This window comes from Protobothrops mucrosquamatus, unplaced genomic scaffold (assembly GCF_001527695.2).
Source record: "Protobothrops mucrosquamatus isolate PMUCROS unplaced genomic scaffold, P.Mucros_1.0 scaffold_88, whole genome shotgun sequence".
NCBI lineage: Eukaryota > Metazoa > Chordata > Lepidosauria > Squamata > Viperidae > Protobothrops > Protobothrops mucrosquamatus.
In genome coordinates, this window is record NW_015386164.1 from 626994 (window position 1) to 644995 (window position 18002).

Genomic DNA, 18002 nt, shown 5'->3' on the forward strand with positions numbered 1-18002 from the left:
GCAAAAAGAATGAAAATCTTATGAAGAAGTGCACGATACACCTTACTAATGTAATCATATTTAGCATTCCAGAACTGTTGTCCTGGCTGAAGGATTTGCAGAAGACTGTCCATAACCCTCCAACAGTTGACTACAGTCCTCAGGAAGGACAAATGGAAATGTGTATCACTACTGGAAGCCAAGAAGGGCTATGTAAAGTAAGAAAAATGAACTATAATATACAGTGAGCATAATTATATAACTACTGTGAATCTTTAAAAATCTTTAAAAAGCTGCAGAGGCTTTTCTGATATGTAGGATTTGTAGGGATTATGTGAGTCTAATCCTGAACATTTGGGGGAGCATCAAATTGCTTATTTTTGCAGATAGCTTGTCCTTAGTTCCAGGTTGTTCTATTTTCTTCTCTCTATTAAAAGTATCACCAGTATTTGCTATAAACTTTGCAAACATATTTCTGTTTAATCTCTGCCTTCTCAGCTCACATATTAATGAAAGCAGTAGTAAGAAGCGACACTTTGGTAAAGCCATTGTAGATCCTACTTATTTGCAATAGTGGTGAATATCTGCAGCTTAGGTGGAGGATGAAGATGAAGGTTTGTGCTCCGAGCTTGTGGGTTGGTTTCCAAACATTTCGTTACCAGGCTAGGTAACATCTTCACTGGAGTTTAGGGGATGTCAGTGTTCTTTTTTTATATATATAATGTTTTATAGAGACTAAAATACAGAATAGTAAAACAAACAAAATTAAAACAAATACATTCAACCCTAACAACAACAACAAAAGAAAAAAGTGTACAAAAAAGGAGGAAAAAGTGGTCAGCTAAATTTAATATTTAACATGTTGGATCGACCCTGGCTGAGTGCTAAAAGAAAAGAAAAAGAATCAATTCTCCACCCCTTTTACATACATACATACATACATACATACATACATACATACATACATACATACATAAGAAAAAAGAAGAAAAAGCAGTCAACAGGTTGAGCTAAATATTACACTAATCTTCAAATCTCTCTGTTACCCATATGTTGTTATATTTAACACATAGAAAGTCCACAAACGGTTTCCAGTCTCTTATTTAGCTCTCTAGTCATTATCTCTAATCAAAGCAGTTTCCAAATCAGTTTATTACAGCCATATGGCCAGAAACAGTAAAATATCCAATTATAGGCTACTTACATACATACATATATAAAAATGCACTGAGCATGATCAAATGATGAATAAGAACACTTATAATAAAATTAATTTTTAAAAAATTATTAAAAAGATCTAAAAATAATATTTTCAAATGTATTTATCTTATTTAGTTTCTGATGAATCCCCAGTGGTACTGCGCAGAATCTAGCCACCTACACCATAATCACAGCCTGTTCGTCCTTAAGCAGGCACTGGAGATAAGTAGTATCAGAACTGCGAGGATACTTATCGATTATTGGGAGGATATGGTTTTTTTGAATATCTATATAGAAAGAACATCAAGGGAGTATGTGTCCAACGGTCTCCACCTCTCCTGAGCCACAGGAGCAGAGTCTTTCAGTGGTATCTTTTATACTTACTGTACAGGACGGCTGATGGAAGCGCATGGCACCTTGCACGTGAAAATGCTTTTTGGTGGTTTGCTGACTCCAACTGGCTAAGATAATTGGCGGGAATAACAACATATCTAATAGAGTCTGTAGCCAAAAACAATGGGGCTATCCCTAAGTCCACTTAATCAAAGCAGTTGATTTTGCAATCTCTGCTAATTCAGTCAATTTCAAAATCCATTCTTCAACAGTCGGCATCTCTTTTTCTTTTCAGTGGCAAGTACAATCCTCGCAGGTGTCACCATGTGAAAGAATAGCACCCCGAATAGTTTTTCAATTGTTTTGTCCATCTTACTAAAAGAAAAGCTTCAGGTTTCATTAATATTTGTATCATAAATATTTTTTGCATTGTCATTGTTATGTCTAGCCAGTATGTTTTCACATATTTGCAAGACCATGACATGATGAACCTGGATTTGGACTACATTTCCAATATTTATTAGAAATCCCTTTATACATTTCCGCTAGTCCAGGGCTTTTCAACCGGTGGTACGCGTACCACTTGTGGTACATTAATGAGTGGCAGGTGGTTCGCAGCCCTGCCTAGCTAAGTGTAGTGGGGGAGGGAAAGAGCCAGCACAGGCAAGGACTTACAGTGAGAGAGTCCTCTGGAGCTGCAAAGGCCCCAGGCTCACTTCTGGATCACCCTCCCCCATGAGAAAGGAGGAGGGGGGTGGAGACAGGAGAGGCTATAAAACAGCGGTTCTCAACCTTCCTAATGCCGCGACCCCATGCACCCACGTGACCACACGTGACCACACGCATGTACCCATGTGACCCACACGTGACCCACATGCACGCACCCATGTGACCACACGTGACCCACACGCATGCACCCACGTGACCACACGTGACCCACACGCATGCACCCACGTGACCCAGGAGCATAGAGATGGCTCTCCTGTTCGAGCTAGAGCGACCCCCTCAGCCGGGCGAATCTCGCTGCCGGGAAGGAGAGGAGAGAAAAGAATGGGAGAGGGGACAGGAGAGGGGGAGAAAGGGGGGTAGAATTTAGAAAAGGAAAGGAAAGAAAAAGAAACTTTTGTGCGGAGCCGGCAATCGCGGAACAAGACGCCTGTTCGGTGTGGCGGCAGGCCGGCAGGCCCAGGCGCTCCTGGGTGGCCATGGCAAGCGGCAGCGAGGACGCAGGCCGACCACCGGCTGGGCCACCAGCTGGCCCAGCCCAAGGGAGGTAAGCACCCGCCGGGCCCCACGCGTGCCAGCAACCCTCCCTGCGCCCGCCACTGCTCCACTAGCCTTACCTTGGCCACCGCATGTTCGGTGCGGTGGCAGGCCCAGGCGCTCCTGGGCGGCCATGGCAAGCAGCAGCGAGGACGCAGGCCGACCACCGGCTGGGCCACCAGCTGGCCCAGCCCAAGGGAGGTAAGCACCCACCGGGCCCCACGCACGCCAGCAACCCTCCCTGCGCCCGCCGCTGCTCCGCTAGCCTTACCTTGGCCACCGCACGTTCGATGTGGTGGCAGGCCCAGGCCCTCCTGGGCGGCCATGGCAAGCGGCAGCGAGGACGCAGGCCGACCACCGGCTGGGCCACCAGCTGGCCCAGCCCAAGGGAGGTAAGCACCCACCGGGCCCCACGCACGCCAGCAACCCTCCCTGCGCCCGCCGCTGCTCCGCTAGGCTTACCTTGGCCACCGCACGTTCGGTGCGGTAGCAGGCCCAGGCCCTCCTGGGCGGCCATAGCACGCGGCAGCGAGGGCACAGGGCGACCACCGGCTGGGCCACCAGCTGGCCCAGCCCAAGGGAGGTAAGGCACCCGCCGGGCCCCACGCGCGCCAGCAACACTCCCTGCGCCCGCCGCTGCTCCGCTAGCCTTACCTTGGCCACCGCACATTCGGTGCGGCGGCAGGCCCAGGCGCTCCTGGGCGGCCATAGCACGTGGCAGCGAGGGCGTGGGGCGACCACCGGCTGGGCCACCAGCTGGCCCAGCCCAAGGGAGGTAAGGCACCCGCTGGGCCCACGTGCGCCAGCAACCCTCCCTGCGCCCGTCGGCCTCCCACCTCCCACCCCTGGCCCTCTTTTACTTACTTTTGGGAGTTGCTCAAACTCCCAAAAGGGGTGGAAACGTCCAGAAAGCTCGCCTTAGCTGCAGACAACGTGCAGCACCATTTGCAGACTGGGACTTTTGGCGGGCTCAGCAGGGCAGAGACAGCCTGGACAATTCCTATTGGCTTTTGAAAGCCAATAGAATTAGACTCTTTTAAAGAGTGTCTATTCTATTGGCTTTCAAAAGCCAATAGATTCTATTGGCTTTCGAACGCCAATAGAATAGAGTCTCTTGAATAGAGTCTATTCTATTGGCTTTCAAAAGCCAATAGAATAAGAGGGAGTAGCACAGCTAAGGAAAAGGAGGGAAAAATGGCGGGGGGAAAATGGCGGACTGCGTTGTTTGGCGACCCCCGTGAAATGGTCGTTCGACCCCAAATGGGGTCACGACCCACAGGTTGAGAACCACTGCTATAAAAGGAGGCAGTTTGGGCAGGAGAGGGGGAGAGAGAAAAAGCAGCAGCCTTGGGAGGAGGTGGAGTCAGCTGCACCGAAGGGGAAGAAGAGGAGGAGGAGAGGGGGGATCAAGCAGGCTGGCCATGAGCCGATCTACAACTGCTGTGGCAGCCACCTATGCTGGCAGCAGCAAACAGGCAAGAAATGCAGTGGGGGAGGGGTCGCCCTCCAAGAGGAATGAAAAAAGGCAGCAATGGCTGGAGGTGAGGCATGAGGGAGGGAGATGGAGAGTGGAAGGATTCTTATGTGCTTTTGTGACTTTGAAGTTCTGGGATTTGTGCAATGTGGGCTTTGTGTTCTTAAGGAGTGTTTGGCAATTTCTATTTGGCTGATGTTTCATGTTAGCTTCTATTGCTCTGCTGTTGTTAGCTGTAAGTTTTGTTGCAAGGGATTTTGAAGTATTTTTCTCCTGAATGGATTTTGCCTGTAGCATTCCTTTACTTATGAATGGTGCCATTTGGGGAGGCTGCCTTAGCCTGCAGCCAGTACTTACATTTTTTTTTCTTCCTTAAGTGCCGGCTTCGCTCCTTACTTTCCTTTCTAGCCAGTAGCTAATTCTTAAAGGGGAATGTGCCTTTTTAAGCTAGTTCACTCAGCAGCTTGTCTTTTCTGTCTCTGGAGGCCTTTTCTTGTTTGATCAATATATGGAAGAGGGAAAATATGGGGGGGTTTCAAATTCTTCCTTCAGAAGGAGATGGAAATGAGAAAAAGGGAGGCAGGGAAGGGAGGGAGGAAAGGAAGTCCCCCCTTAGCACTTGGTCACCAGCAGCTCTGCCATTGACTTTGCTTGTCAAAAAGCTGCAGAAGGGGATCACATGACCCTGGAACACTGTGACCATTATAAATATGAATCAGTTGCCAAGCATCCAAATATAAATCACATGACCCTGGGCATGCTGCAATGGTCATAAGTGTGAAAAATGGTCATAAGTCATTTCAGTGCAATTGCAACTTTGAACAGTTGGTTTTTTTTTGGTCATCAAGTCTTTGACACCTTGCTAGCTGGTACTCGAATATTACCATATCTTAAAAGTGGTACAATTGGTAAAAAGGTTGAAAAGCCCTGCTCTACAGCATAAATTAATGGCCAATTCAGATTTTGTTCCTGTGAAAACAAAACCTTTTTTAAATCAAGTTTAAATCTTTAAAAAATTATATAATAATTAAACCAATCACAGGCACATATTTCACTTACTTGTTGTTCTCTTGTCTTTATCTTAAATCCCTCTTTTTCAAATATCAATAAGTCTCAATATGTCATCCATTTACATTCCGAAATCATCTCTGTTCTGTGTAGTGCTTCAGGAGGTGATAGCCAGAGTGGTACTTTATCAGCTAATCTTCTTTTATACTTCCACCATACGCATGTAATCAATTGCCTAATAACATGAATCTTAAAGCCAGGGTTAACTTTTCTTTGTCTTTCCACAGATAGGCATGCTGTCCAAATCTCAAATCAAAACCTTCGAGGTCTAACAGCCTTGAATTTTTTAAAATTATCCAATCTTTTAACCATACCAGACAACAAGCATCATAATATAATCTAAGATCCGGCAAATCCAGACCTCCTCTATCTTTAGAATCTTCTAGCAGCTTGTCTAACCAGCTTATGTAATGATGGGAATGACTCAGCAGGGTCTATGTCTCTTTAAGAGCCTTTGTATAAAGGGAAGGCTCCGCTAATGTGTTCTCTCTCTTCCGTTTCCTGCTGTAACTGGTTTATTGGATCCTGCTGTATTAGTACATATATGTATATTGTTCCTGGTGTATGATATTGCAGATAGTGTAAGATAAACCACCATTTACTATAGCCCACTGTTTATTGTGTTTACTCCTGGGTTATCTCGCACAATAAGACTGTGCATGCTCTGACATGTTATGGGCCCAGAGAGAGGAGAAACCCAGTGAGAGCTTGACCCAGAGCCAGAGGAGTTAGGGCTTGTGGTTTGTTGTGGTTTGTGGTGGTAGCAGGCAACATGGACTCTGTCAGTGTAATGGGAGGAGGTTTCGTAGTATCTCATCTGAATGAGACAAACTACCTCTCCTGGTGTTTGAAAATGGAGATGTACCTGCGAAGGGAGGAGTTGTGGATGATAGTTGCTGATCCACCTGCAGCCCTGGATAATGGAGATCGGAGAAAGAATGAGAAAGCATTGGCCAGCATAATCCTGAGTTTGGAGGATAGCCAGCTGATACATATGAGGGGTCTCCAGTCTGTTAAAGAGTGCTGGGAAGCTTTGCACAGTGTGTACATGAGAGAGACTGCGAGCAGCAAAGTAATGCTGACAAGAAAGCTATATAAGGCCAGGTGAAACCAGGAGAGAGCATGTCTACTCATTTGCAGTCCATGAGAAAGACATTCCTAAAGTTAGAAGAATGACTTTTACTGAGGCACACAAGGAGTATGTGGTGCTCAGTTCATTGGACACTTCATGGGATGTACTAGTGACCAGTTTAGAGTCCATGCAAGAGAGTTATTTGACTGACCATGAGTTATTTGACTGGCTGGTTGCTGGAGGAGAAACAGAAATGGCTGGAAAAGCAGCAGGGAGGGGATGACAATGCACAGACCAGGCCTAAAACTGCAACATCCAAAGATGCCAGTAGAGCAGCCAAGAACGTTTGCATGGTGAAACGCTGCTTCATGTGTGGTTCTACAGAGCATCTCCAGAGACACTGCCCTGAGAGGAGAAACAGAGGAGCAGCGAAACAGGGTCATAGAGCTACACAACCGACATTTTCTCTGGCAGCAACATTAACTGAAAAAAAAACACTTAGCTGTTGAACAGTGGGACGAGTTGCAAATAACCTACAAATGTTTTCAAACGTAAGACCAGCTAAACAACATTTGTTAGCTTGGCTAATGGACAACAGTCTGCTGTTAAAGGGGAAGATAAAGTTTATGTACCTGATATTGGAGAAACATTGGATAATGTATTATATGTACCAAAGTTAGACCATAATTTACTTAGTATTTCAAGTTGGATAATATGGGGCATGAAGTACTGTTTGCAAAGGATCAATACACCATCAGAAAAGATGGGAGGACTTGTACACAATGTATTAAGCTGGATAATTTATACGTATTAGGAAAGCAGCAGAATGGTTGTGCACGAACACTTACAAACACTCCCACGCATGATAATTGCGTACATTTATTACACAGGAGATTAGGTCATGCAAGTTTTAGAGTGCTGTAGAGGATGCCAGACCTAGCTGAAGGACTACACATTAAGCAATGCAACACATATTTAGATTGCGCTATTTGTAAGGAGCCCAGGTCCAGAGTGTATTCTGTAAGTAAGAAAAGTTCAAGGCAAACAAACAGAGTTTTGCAGTTAGTGCACACTGATTTAAGTGGTCCTATGGAGCCCTCTCTAGGAGGGGCTAGGTACGTACTAGCCTTAGTAGATGACTACACCAGATATGGGTTTTGCTATTTATTAAAGAGGAAAACAGAAGTTCTATAACCGCTCAAACAATGGATGAACTGTGTAGAGCGAAGATGTGGCCACAAAGTATGCCAGCTGCAAACAGACAGGGGAACAGAGTTCATGTCTGACAATTTCCAAAAGTGGCTGAGAAACCTAGGCATAAGCATAGACGTACGAATCCGTACTCACCAGCAGAAAATGAAGAGGCTGAACGGAGGAATGGCGTATTGCAAACCATGAAAAACTCACTGCTGGCAGATACAGGAATGAGTAAAATGTACTGGGGGAAAGCCATGAAAACAGCCAACTATCTAGTAAACAAGGTATGGAATGTTGCTATCAATGAAACTCTATATTACCTGTTATATGGAAGGAAACCTTCATTGGCTCACCTAAGGACATTTGGCAGTTATGCTTGGGTGCATATCCCCAAAAGTACCAGAAGGAAGGGACAGAAAAAGGCCAGGAAACTTAGGTTTGTTGGATATGAGCCAGGTTTCAAAGGGTATAGATTCACAGATGGAACAAAGAAGGTTGTGCTTTCAAGGTCTGCTAGTTTTGCAGAACAAAACAATTGGGACAGGGTGCATGCTAACCCTGAGCTGTTCATGCCAACACATAGAGCTAATTCTCAGGAAGGAGAGGATACACCAAGCTCAATGAAGGAACAGAATAGCATGTCAGAAATAGTAAGAGTACAAGAGAGTAAACCTGAAGTAAAGAGAGAAGTCGCAGAAACACAGATTATACCAAAGAACATAGCAATAAAGGCGTACCTCCTGATCGGTTCTCAGCAAGTGGGGTTAGAGCATATAGTGTAAGGTATGAACCCCATAATTACCAAGAGATGTTATCATTGCCTAACGTAGAACAGGATAAATGGAAGGAAGGTGGTATCGACAGAGAAATGGAGTCTATGAATATGCATCAGGTATTTACCCTTATGAGATTAACAGAAGGATAAAAGGCCGTGAGGTGTAAATGGGTATATAAAAAGGTTTTACACAATAATGAACAGTATAAGGCATAATGGACCTAGGACTAAGGATAAGGCCATCTGAATGCTTATCATTACAATGCTATGTAGACAATGACTGGGCAAATAATATGCATGACAGAAAGTCAAACTCAGGGTTTGTGATATTGTTTGCTGGCATGTATAAAGATGGCAATGGGAGAATGTATCAGAAGCAGAAGCAAACATGTAGACACAAAATATTGTGTCAGGGAGGTTGTAAAGGATAAACTGATAAAGTTACAGCATTGTTCCACTGATGACAATATAGCTGATATGTTGACTAAGCCTTTAAATGCAGGCAAGCATTATGAGTATGTAAAAGCATTTGGGTTAACAGCTGTTTAGCTTTAAATGGGAGGAGTGTCAAGGTATTGATTTAACAGCTAACCAGCTTATGTAATGTATGTAATGATGGAAATGTCTCAGCAGCGTCTGTGTCTCTTTAAGAGTCTTTGTATAAAGGTTAGGCTCTGCTGATGTGTTCCTTCTTCCGTTTCCTGCTATAACTGTGATTTGTTGGATCCTGCTGTATTAGCTCATGTATGTATATTGTTCCTGGTGTATGATATTGTAGATCGTGTAAGATAAACCACCATTTACTATAGCCCACTGTTTACTGTGTTTACTCCTGGGTTATCTCACGCAATAAGACTATGCACATTCTGACACAGCTTATATTTAATTATTGGTTTTTTACTTTGCCAAATAAATTTAGATATATCTTTCCACTGTTTGAAAGTGGAATCTCTAATCAATATCAGTATAGTCTGAAACAGAAATAACATTCTAGGTAGTACATTCATTTTAATTACTGAAATTCTTCCCATTGATGACAAATCTAATTTTTGCCTTCTATTTAAATCCAATTTTATCTCCTTCCATATTTTACTGTAATTATTTTTGTAAAACTTAGAATTTTCCTCAATGAGAGTCATCCCCAAATACTATACCCTTTTCACAACTTTAAAACCAGTTTTAAATTCCAATTTCTTCTGATCTTTCATCTTTATGTTCTTAGTCAGTCTTTGATTTATTTATTCTTAAACCTGCCATTTCTCCAAACATTTTAATCTTCCTCACAACATGTTCAATGCTCTTTAACGGGTCTTGCACAGTCAAAACCAAATCATCAGGAAATGCACATAATTTGTAATTATGTACTTTAATGTGTAGGCCCTTTCCTGTCTAATATCTCTATTTAACAGTTCCAACATTAGAATAAATAATAAAGGGGATAAAGGACACCCATATTTTATTCCCTTCTGGATTTCAACTGGTCTCCATTCACCATGATTCAAGCTTTCTGGAGTGTATAGATGGACTTCAGACCCTGTATAAAGCCCAATCCAAAATCCATCTTTTCCACTACTTTAAATATAAAGGCCCAGTTCAAATTGTCAAAAGCTTTTTCTGCATCCAGAAAAATTAATGCAACCTGTTTGTCGCTACATTGTTGTAAATATTTAATTATATTCAAAATTACTCTTACATTATCATTTAGTTGTCTTTTAGGTAAGAGGTCACACTGGCCTTCATGTATATATTCCAGTAAAACCTTTTTAAGTCTTTCAGTTAAAATAGATATAAGATTCCTCCATAGTATCTAAAGAGATTTCTAGTTCTTTATATAATTAGTATAATAATTCTAAAAAAGTTTTTGAATGTTTTTGTTAGCCATGTAAGTCTTATTCCCCTCTTGAAGCTTCTTTTCTATCTGTTTTCTTAGTTTGTATGCCAACCATCTCCCTGGTTTATTTGCATGTTCAAAGAAAGTGTTTCATATATTTAAATTTCTTTTCAGTATCTGAAAAAGTCAACAAAGAAATTTGTTGTTGCAATATTTTTAGTTGATTAAGTATGTTAGAATGCTCTGGTGAGTTCTGGAGTTTCCTCTCCTTTAATTTAATTTCTTGTAACACATTTTAGATTTTTTCATCCATCCTCGTCTTAATTGTTCTATTGTATTGTATAAAATGTCTTCATATCACAGCCTTACAAGCATCCCAAACTGTTGTCAAATTGGTTCCCTTACCTAAATTATTATTAAAATAGTCTTGAAATACCTGTTTATATTCTTTAACAATTTGTCGTCTCTGTAAAATAAATTCATTTAATCTCCATTTAAAAGACTGAGGACCAAATTTAAGATGTAAAGACACTGGATTATGGTCAGAAAAAGGTTTTGAAAGAATAATGGCTTTAGTTGCTTTATGAAGCAGATTTTTTGTAATCCAAATCAAATTGATTCTAGAAAAGGATTTGTCAAATGTCAAGGTTCCGACTGATGAAACTGAATAAATCAGAACTCCAAGGCACGAGATTTCCTCAAAGAACATGTTTGTTGGATACATAATGTTGGCACATTCAAATGTGAAACCAAATCTAAAATCCTCCCCCCAAGGATTCAGAATAATTCAGTGTAATAATTCCCACCCCACCCCTATTTAGCTATAAGTCACATTCTCCAATAGAACTATTTGGCAGACTCTCTAACAGAACATCCCTCCTTCTCCATTATGGTGTGGGAATGACCTTGGCTCCCACAGGATCTACTCATGTTTAGACTAGCAGAAATAGTTCGTCCCCCCTCCCTTTCTTGTGGGAACCTAGAATGACAAAGATGGCTGCAGCCAGGTTCATTGTAGAGTTGACAGTAAAGTCTTTTGTTAGTCCATTTTTACACCTCCAAACATCAATCAAACCTAAAGTATCGGTCAGCTCGAAAAAAGTTGGGGGCAGTTTCCCTTGTGTTTCTTTAATTCCTTTATCAGCTGATCTGTCCAATTGTGGGGTTACTACCCCACTGTAGCCATCACAAGATATACTGACCACACAAAGCTCTTATAAACAGAAGAACACTGATATCCCCTAAACTCTGCTGAAGATGTTACCTAGCCTGGTAACGAAACTTTTGGAAACCAACCCACAAGCTTGGAGAACAAACCTTCATCCTCATCCTACTTATTTCACTGAGATCTTCCCTTAGAAAGATGTGCCTTTTCACTAGAGCTTGTGCAGAAGCTCACAGAGGCTACTCACGTTGCTTGTTCTTTTCATTTAGGTAAAACTTTATTACATATAATCCCATAAACTTTTTAAAACATGAAGTAAGCAATTGTATAGATAAACTATGAAGCCATTTGCCAGATATACTTACATTCTTAAAGAACCAAAACCAAAAATGAATTGTGATGGAACAATGTTTTAAAATTCTTTAAATTTGCTATGTGCATAATTGGCTTTGGTTTTTAAACAATTTACTACAATTAACAAGTTTTCTTTCCTCTTTATGCTTCATATTCTTGTGTTTTGTATTACTGTACACCAAACATTTTTTTTATTTTTTGTGATTTAAAAATCATTTCTCTTTATCTCTGTTATTATCAAAGGTCATATTTGTCTGCAGCAGGAAAAATTACTGCCTTTTATATTTTGTTAGGTGTTTGAAATGCTTATTAATCCTGGAGATAACATTCTTTTGGATGCCCCCACTTATCCTGGGACGATAGCTGCTGTGAGTATTCCACAAATCTGGAAGATTGTGATGGAAAAAAGATTTAATTTTGCTTCTACCTATTTAGGTCTTGCTCCCATTTATACCAGGCTGTCATTTCTTAATTTTTTGCTAAACTAAGAAAGAAAGGAGGAAAATATTTCCAGTAAAAACTAATTAATTTGCATTTCTTGAACTAACCTTCAAAATGGTGAATAATTATTCTTCAGTTTTGCAGTTTTTCAGGTTCTATAACATGATTTTCCAAGAAAAAAAATCTAGGAAGAGGTTTGTAATTTGGGAAACCATTTAGTAATAGGAAAGAGCATGCAAAAATTAGAAAATGTTGACAAAATATTTCTTGCAGTGTTTTTCATTATACATCTGAAGGCAGGGGCTATATAAAACCTAAATTCATATAAAATATAAAAATCATTTGTAACTTAATGAATGGATGACTACTTACTACAGAAAGAGAAAAAGTTTTCTTTAAAACTTTTGCTGTGATTGTTTACACATTCTATTATTCTCTAATCACTTCAATCATATTGAAATTACAGTCTTATTGATGGATATGTGAAACAGATGTCATTTCTTTTATTGAGGTAAATCATTCATGTTTCTGGAATGTTTTACCTGATCAGAGATAAGTGGAAGATAGTAACAGCCTTCCCTCATAATTCTACCACTACTTCTGACCAGCTACATTTTAACTGAGAATTCTGGGAGTTGTAGTCTGAACACACTGGGAGAGTACCAGACTAGGAAAAGTTGGACTAGGAGCTCTCCTATACATTTCAAAGGAACAAATTTGAATGTGTATCTGTATCCAATCCTGATTATCTAATAATTATCTACAGTGCAGATAATTTTATAATTTACATAATTACATCATCAATATATGCTTAAATATATCATATAATATGCAATTTGATGTAGGAAACAGACAACCCATTTAACGTATTATAGTAGCAGATATTATGATGTGACCAGGTCACATTGACATTGCAAACAAGTAAAAACAGGGAGATTCTAGCAGTGCCACAACTTCCATCTTGTTCTGAACTGCCCCTGCAGACATCATTGTGTGCGTATAATGAAATTTTCAAAATCAAAAAGCTGACCTGCTCCATATAAACAATGTCTTGCATAGAATACAGACTTCAGTTCCCAGAATTCCTACTCAGCAATCTCAATATATTTGAAGAAGGCCAGATTGGATAAGACTAAAATAAACTAATTTCATACAACCTTTGCCTAACAAGATCCTACACTATATATCCTACACTATATCCTACACTTGTTACATATCTTGTGAACCACCCTTTAGAAACCCAATAGAAAAGAAAGACAAATCGCAGTATGAAAAATATGCATCAAAGCTGAGCAATTATTCTAACATATTTTAAGAATATTATTATTATTTTAATACATATTTTCTCACAAGATGACCAATGAAATGTGGGAAATAAGAACTGATTATTTAGTTTGCAGGAATAGTACGTTATAACAAGTTTTAGAAATTAATTTATCAAAAGCTGAATAGAATGCATATGTATAATAAATGCTTGTTCTCTTCTTTTATTAAAATAGCTTAGACCGCTGGGTTGTAACATCATCAATGTGCCCAGTGACCAGCATGGTATGATTCCAAAAGCTTTGAAAGAAGTTCTTTCCAGGTGGAATCCAGAAGATGTAAAAAAGCTCAGGAATGATACCCCAAAATTTCTATACACAATTCCTAATGGTGGCAATCCAACAGGAGCCTCACTGACAACAGAACGCAAGAAAGAGATCTATCAGGTATACCCATCCAATAAATGGTCTCTATACATAATGTTATAGCATTTAAGATGCAGTTAGGCTTCAGTCTAAAATAAATGATTGTTTATTATCAGCCACATAGGAAAGGCTTGTTCTGAAAATCAGAATAATAATATGCAAACTGAAAGATACACATTTCAAAAGGCAATCTGTGATGTCAGTATATGTTAGATACAAAATAATATTTCCTTGCTTATTTGTGTATTCAATGAGAGAACAAATTATTCCATAAGATTTCTTATTTGTCCAGTTTATACTTTTTAAAACCTGGGATTAAATATTTGTTAATTAAAAATGTAATTGAAATATGATATCCTACAGTGTGATCCACTAGCCTTTTGGGCCCAGGGATGTATAAATATTTCTAGTTCTTACATATCCAGATCTATATTAATTTTTCTGGGGAAAATTAACATGCATATGTTTTCTTCGGTTTGTGTAGATTAGGGTTTTTTTTTCAATGAAACAATTATATCTGATTTCAAAGGTTGAAGCTGTGTATGAGAATACTTTTTAAATCAGTCTTGGGAAATCTGTTCTTCTAGAACTTGTTCCAATCGGTCACAATTGTTAGGATAATCAGGGATTTGAGTTAGGGATAAGAGTCATCTGGAGAGTCATCAAAAACCCCACAGCATCAATTCTGCCATAAATCAGACCGTATTATTTCTATTGTTCAAGAATATTTCCTACTGTTTATTTGAATTTACTTCCTTTTTTCTAATTTTTATACAATTATCCTTTTCAAAGTTAGTTAGGTTGAATTGTTCTTAAATTATATTTCGATTTGGATTTGTTTTCTAATTTGTACAATAATGTGCTTTGCCATTAGTGTGTATCTCTGTGGGATTCCCATTGTATTCCTTGATTGAGGTTTTGGGAGCCATGTTGATCCCAGCAAGGAAATTGAAACAGACTTCAGAATTCCCCCAACTGATAATAACTGAATGTTTTAACAATAGAAAACAGCTCATTTGGTAACAATAATATATGATTATGAAACAATTGTTTTTATTATTTTGTTTGCATGTATGAATATGAGTGTATATATTTCTTTCAGCTTGCAAGACAATATGATTTCCTTATAATAGAAGATGATCCATATTATTTCCTTCAATTTAACAAGGTGAGTTTTGTTAATTATTTGTGAACTAGAAGCTACAGCAAAGAATGCATGGATTTGTATTCTTTGGATATTTCTATATAAATTGTGTTATGATTTATCACTACTGTTTCCACAGTCAGTAGAATATTTTTTCCATTAATTATGATGCTGTTTTCAAAGCTACAGAAAGTATACCATAGACCTCTGGTACGTATGCATTCAAAGCCTCAACAATATCCATAAGAAAGTATCATTATGGTTATAGGCTTATATGCCGAGCAATATCAGTTTTTATTAGTTATTAAAAATATGAGAACATATCTGTGATTTCATCCACACACATTTCAATTTAAGAAAAAACACTAAACCAAAACATTCTATTTAGACTTTCTGTATCTTGATAATGTATTACTGTCAAGAGGCATCATTTATAATGGTGATTCTCCTTTGCCAAATATTCCACTTCTTGTACATAGGTAGTTATACTTTAAATAATTGATGAACTTTTCAGAGTAGATTTGGGGCAGATATTGAGATGGGTGGGGAGTATAATGGGAAATCGTGCTACCTGAATGGAAATGTTGGATGCAGCCCAGTTTTGATGCATGAATAGGTTTCATAATGCATGTACATCTTTTTTTAAAAAAAAACTTTTCCACATGTTGTGAGCCACCTTGTGCAAGTATTAGTTACTAACAGCAAACCTTTACTTTCTTTCCTGAAGCCTTGGGCACCAACCTTTCTTTCAATGGACATTGATGGGCGAGTTATCAGGACTGACTCCTTTTCTAAGATCCTCTCATCTGGGTAAATTCAACTGCACAATAGCTGGACATTCAATTACATGGGTCTGGCCAAGCACACATTTGAAAATCCCTAAAGTTACTGGTATAAATTTAATTCGAACAAAGACTTTGATTGTAGTCTTTTTTGAAATTGAATTATAAGGTTTCACAGACAAATGCTGTTCCATGTATACATCTTCTGTCCTTCCAATTTTCATGACAGTAATCTTTTTCCTGAAACAGTATAAGATATTTTCTTTGTCTTAGTTGTCCAGTTCCATCATTAGTTATCTGATTCCTATTTAATTAACTTTTATAAAATTAGTTTGTTTTTCTCTTCCTGATACTTTCATAATTTGCTTTTGTTGCCTCAAAATGAATATGAATATTAGGATATATATTGTCTTCCACAATTTCGGACATGGCATTTTATGTGTATGTAAGGAAGTATTTTAAGTATATTTTTATTTTTGCACAGGCTAAGAATTGGATTTCTAACTGGTCCTAAGCCATTAATTGATAGAGTTATTCTACATATACAGGTTTCTACAATGCACACCAGTACCTTCACCCAGGTAAGAATTATCATGATATATATAAAGATATGCTCTTAACTTTTAGACACAAACACCAGTATAACATCCATGTATTTACAGAATCGTCTAAAACTGAATGCACTGAAGAAAAGCTTTTCATTATTTATAATTCCTTAATCCTATATAATATGTATGATTGGCATAATTTTAATAAAAATTAATATTTTTCCTATAGAAAAAAGTACCAACAGGATGAAAAGTTAGGCCATTTTAAAAAGAAAATATTCTCTCATTGATTTTATTTAATAGCTCTTAAAAATACTTTATAACTTGTTTACAGTTGTGAGCATTTGAAAACTCTACAGCGAGCCCTTTCTCTGTTCCACTTCTGTAGCTGTTATTAATAAGGTTATGAACAAGCCAAACAACTAATACTATTAATAGTATTGGTTCCTGGCATATCTACAGTGAGGGCAAAGATTATTTGGTCCCCTGTTGATTTTGTACATTTGTGCATTGACAAAGAAATGATCAGTCTATAAGTTTAATGGTAGGTTTATTTTAACAGAGACAGAATAACAACAACAAAAATCCAGAAAAACGCATTTCAAAAAAGTTATAAATTGATTTGCATTTTAATGAGTGAAAGAAGTATTTGACCCCTTTGCAAAACATGACTTAGTACTTGGTGGCAAAACCTTTGTTGGCAATCACAGATGTTGTTTGTAGTTGTCAACCAGGCTTGCACACATCTCAGGAGGGATTTTGTCCCACTCCTCTTTGCAGATCCTCTCCAAGTCATTGAGGTTTTGAGGCTGACATTTGGCAGCTCGAACCTTCAGCTTCCTCCACAGATTTTCTATGGGATTAAGGTCTGGAGACTGGCTAGGCCACCTTAATGTGCTTCTTCTTGAGCCACTCCTTTGTTGCTTTGGCCATATGTTCTGGGTCATTGCCATGCTGGAATACCCATCCACGACCCATTTTCAATGCCCTGACTGAGGGAAGGAGGTTCTCACCCAAGATTTGACGGTACATGGTCCCGTCCATCGTTCCTTTGATGCAGTGAAGTTGTCTTGTCCCTTAGCAGAAAAACTACCCCAAAGCATAATGTTTCCACCTCCATATTTGACGGTGTAGATGGTGTTCTTGGGGGTCATAGGCAGCATTCCTCCTCCAAACACGGCGAGTTGAGTTGATGCCAAAGAGCTCAATTTTGGTCTCATCTGACCACAACATTTTCACCCAGTTCTCCTTTGAATCATTCAGATGTTCATTGGCAAACTTCAGACGGGCCTGTACATGTGCTTTCTTGAGCAGGGGGGCCTTGCGGGTGCTGCAGGATTTCAGTTTTTCACGGCATAGTGTGTTACCAATTGTTTTCTTGGTGACTATGGTCCCAGCTGCCTTGACATCATTGACAAGATCCTCCCATGTAATTCTGGGCTGATCATTGAAACTCCACGAGGTGAGATCTTGCTTGGAGCCCCAGACCGGGGTGTCATGGTTCCAACAGATGAAACTCTTCAAAGAACTTCGAGGCATTGTTTACCTTAAAGAATCTTTATGGGGGAGTAGCATAGCTTCGGCACTAACATAGTTGAAGCCAAAACCTGGATTCCCCTCCCCTGAACACATAGTATCAAGGCACAATTCCCTCCTTCAATTAACACTCATAAATCACATTGTCCAAT

The 18002-nt window shown here is 39.3% G+C and overlaps 1 protein-coding gene across 1 annotated transcript in view; it reads left to right on the plus strand.

The window, feature by feature from the left end:
• The window catches only part of AADAT (aminoadipate aminotransferase), a 42058-nt gene that overhangs the window by 5518 nt on the left and 18538 nt on the right, over window positions 1-18002 (plus strand). The window contains exons 4-9 of the mRNA XM_015814452.1: window positions 65-197; window positions 12005-12079; window positions 13652-13861; window positions 14943-15008; window positions 15712-15794; window positions 16251-16347. Of these exons, the coding sequence (XP_015669938.1) occupies window positions 65-197; window positions 12005-12079; window positions 13652-13861; window positions 14943-15008; window positions 15712-15794; window positions 16251-16347 (664 nt within the window). The remainder of the gene's footprint in view (window positions 1-64; window positions 198-12004; window positions 12080-13651; window positions 13862-14942; window positions 15009-15711; window positions 15795-16250; window positions 16348-18002) is intronic.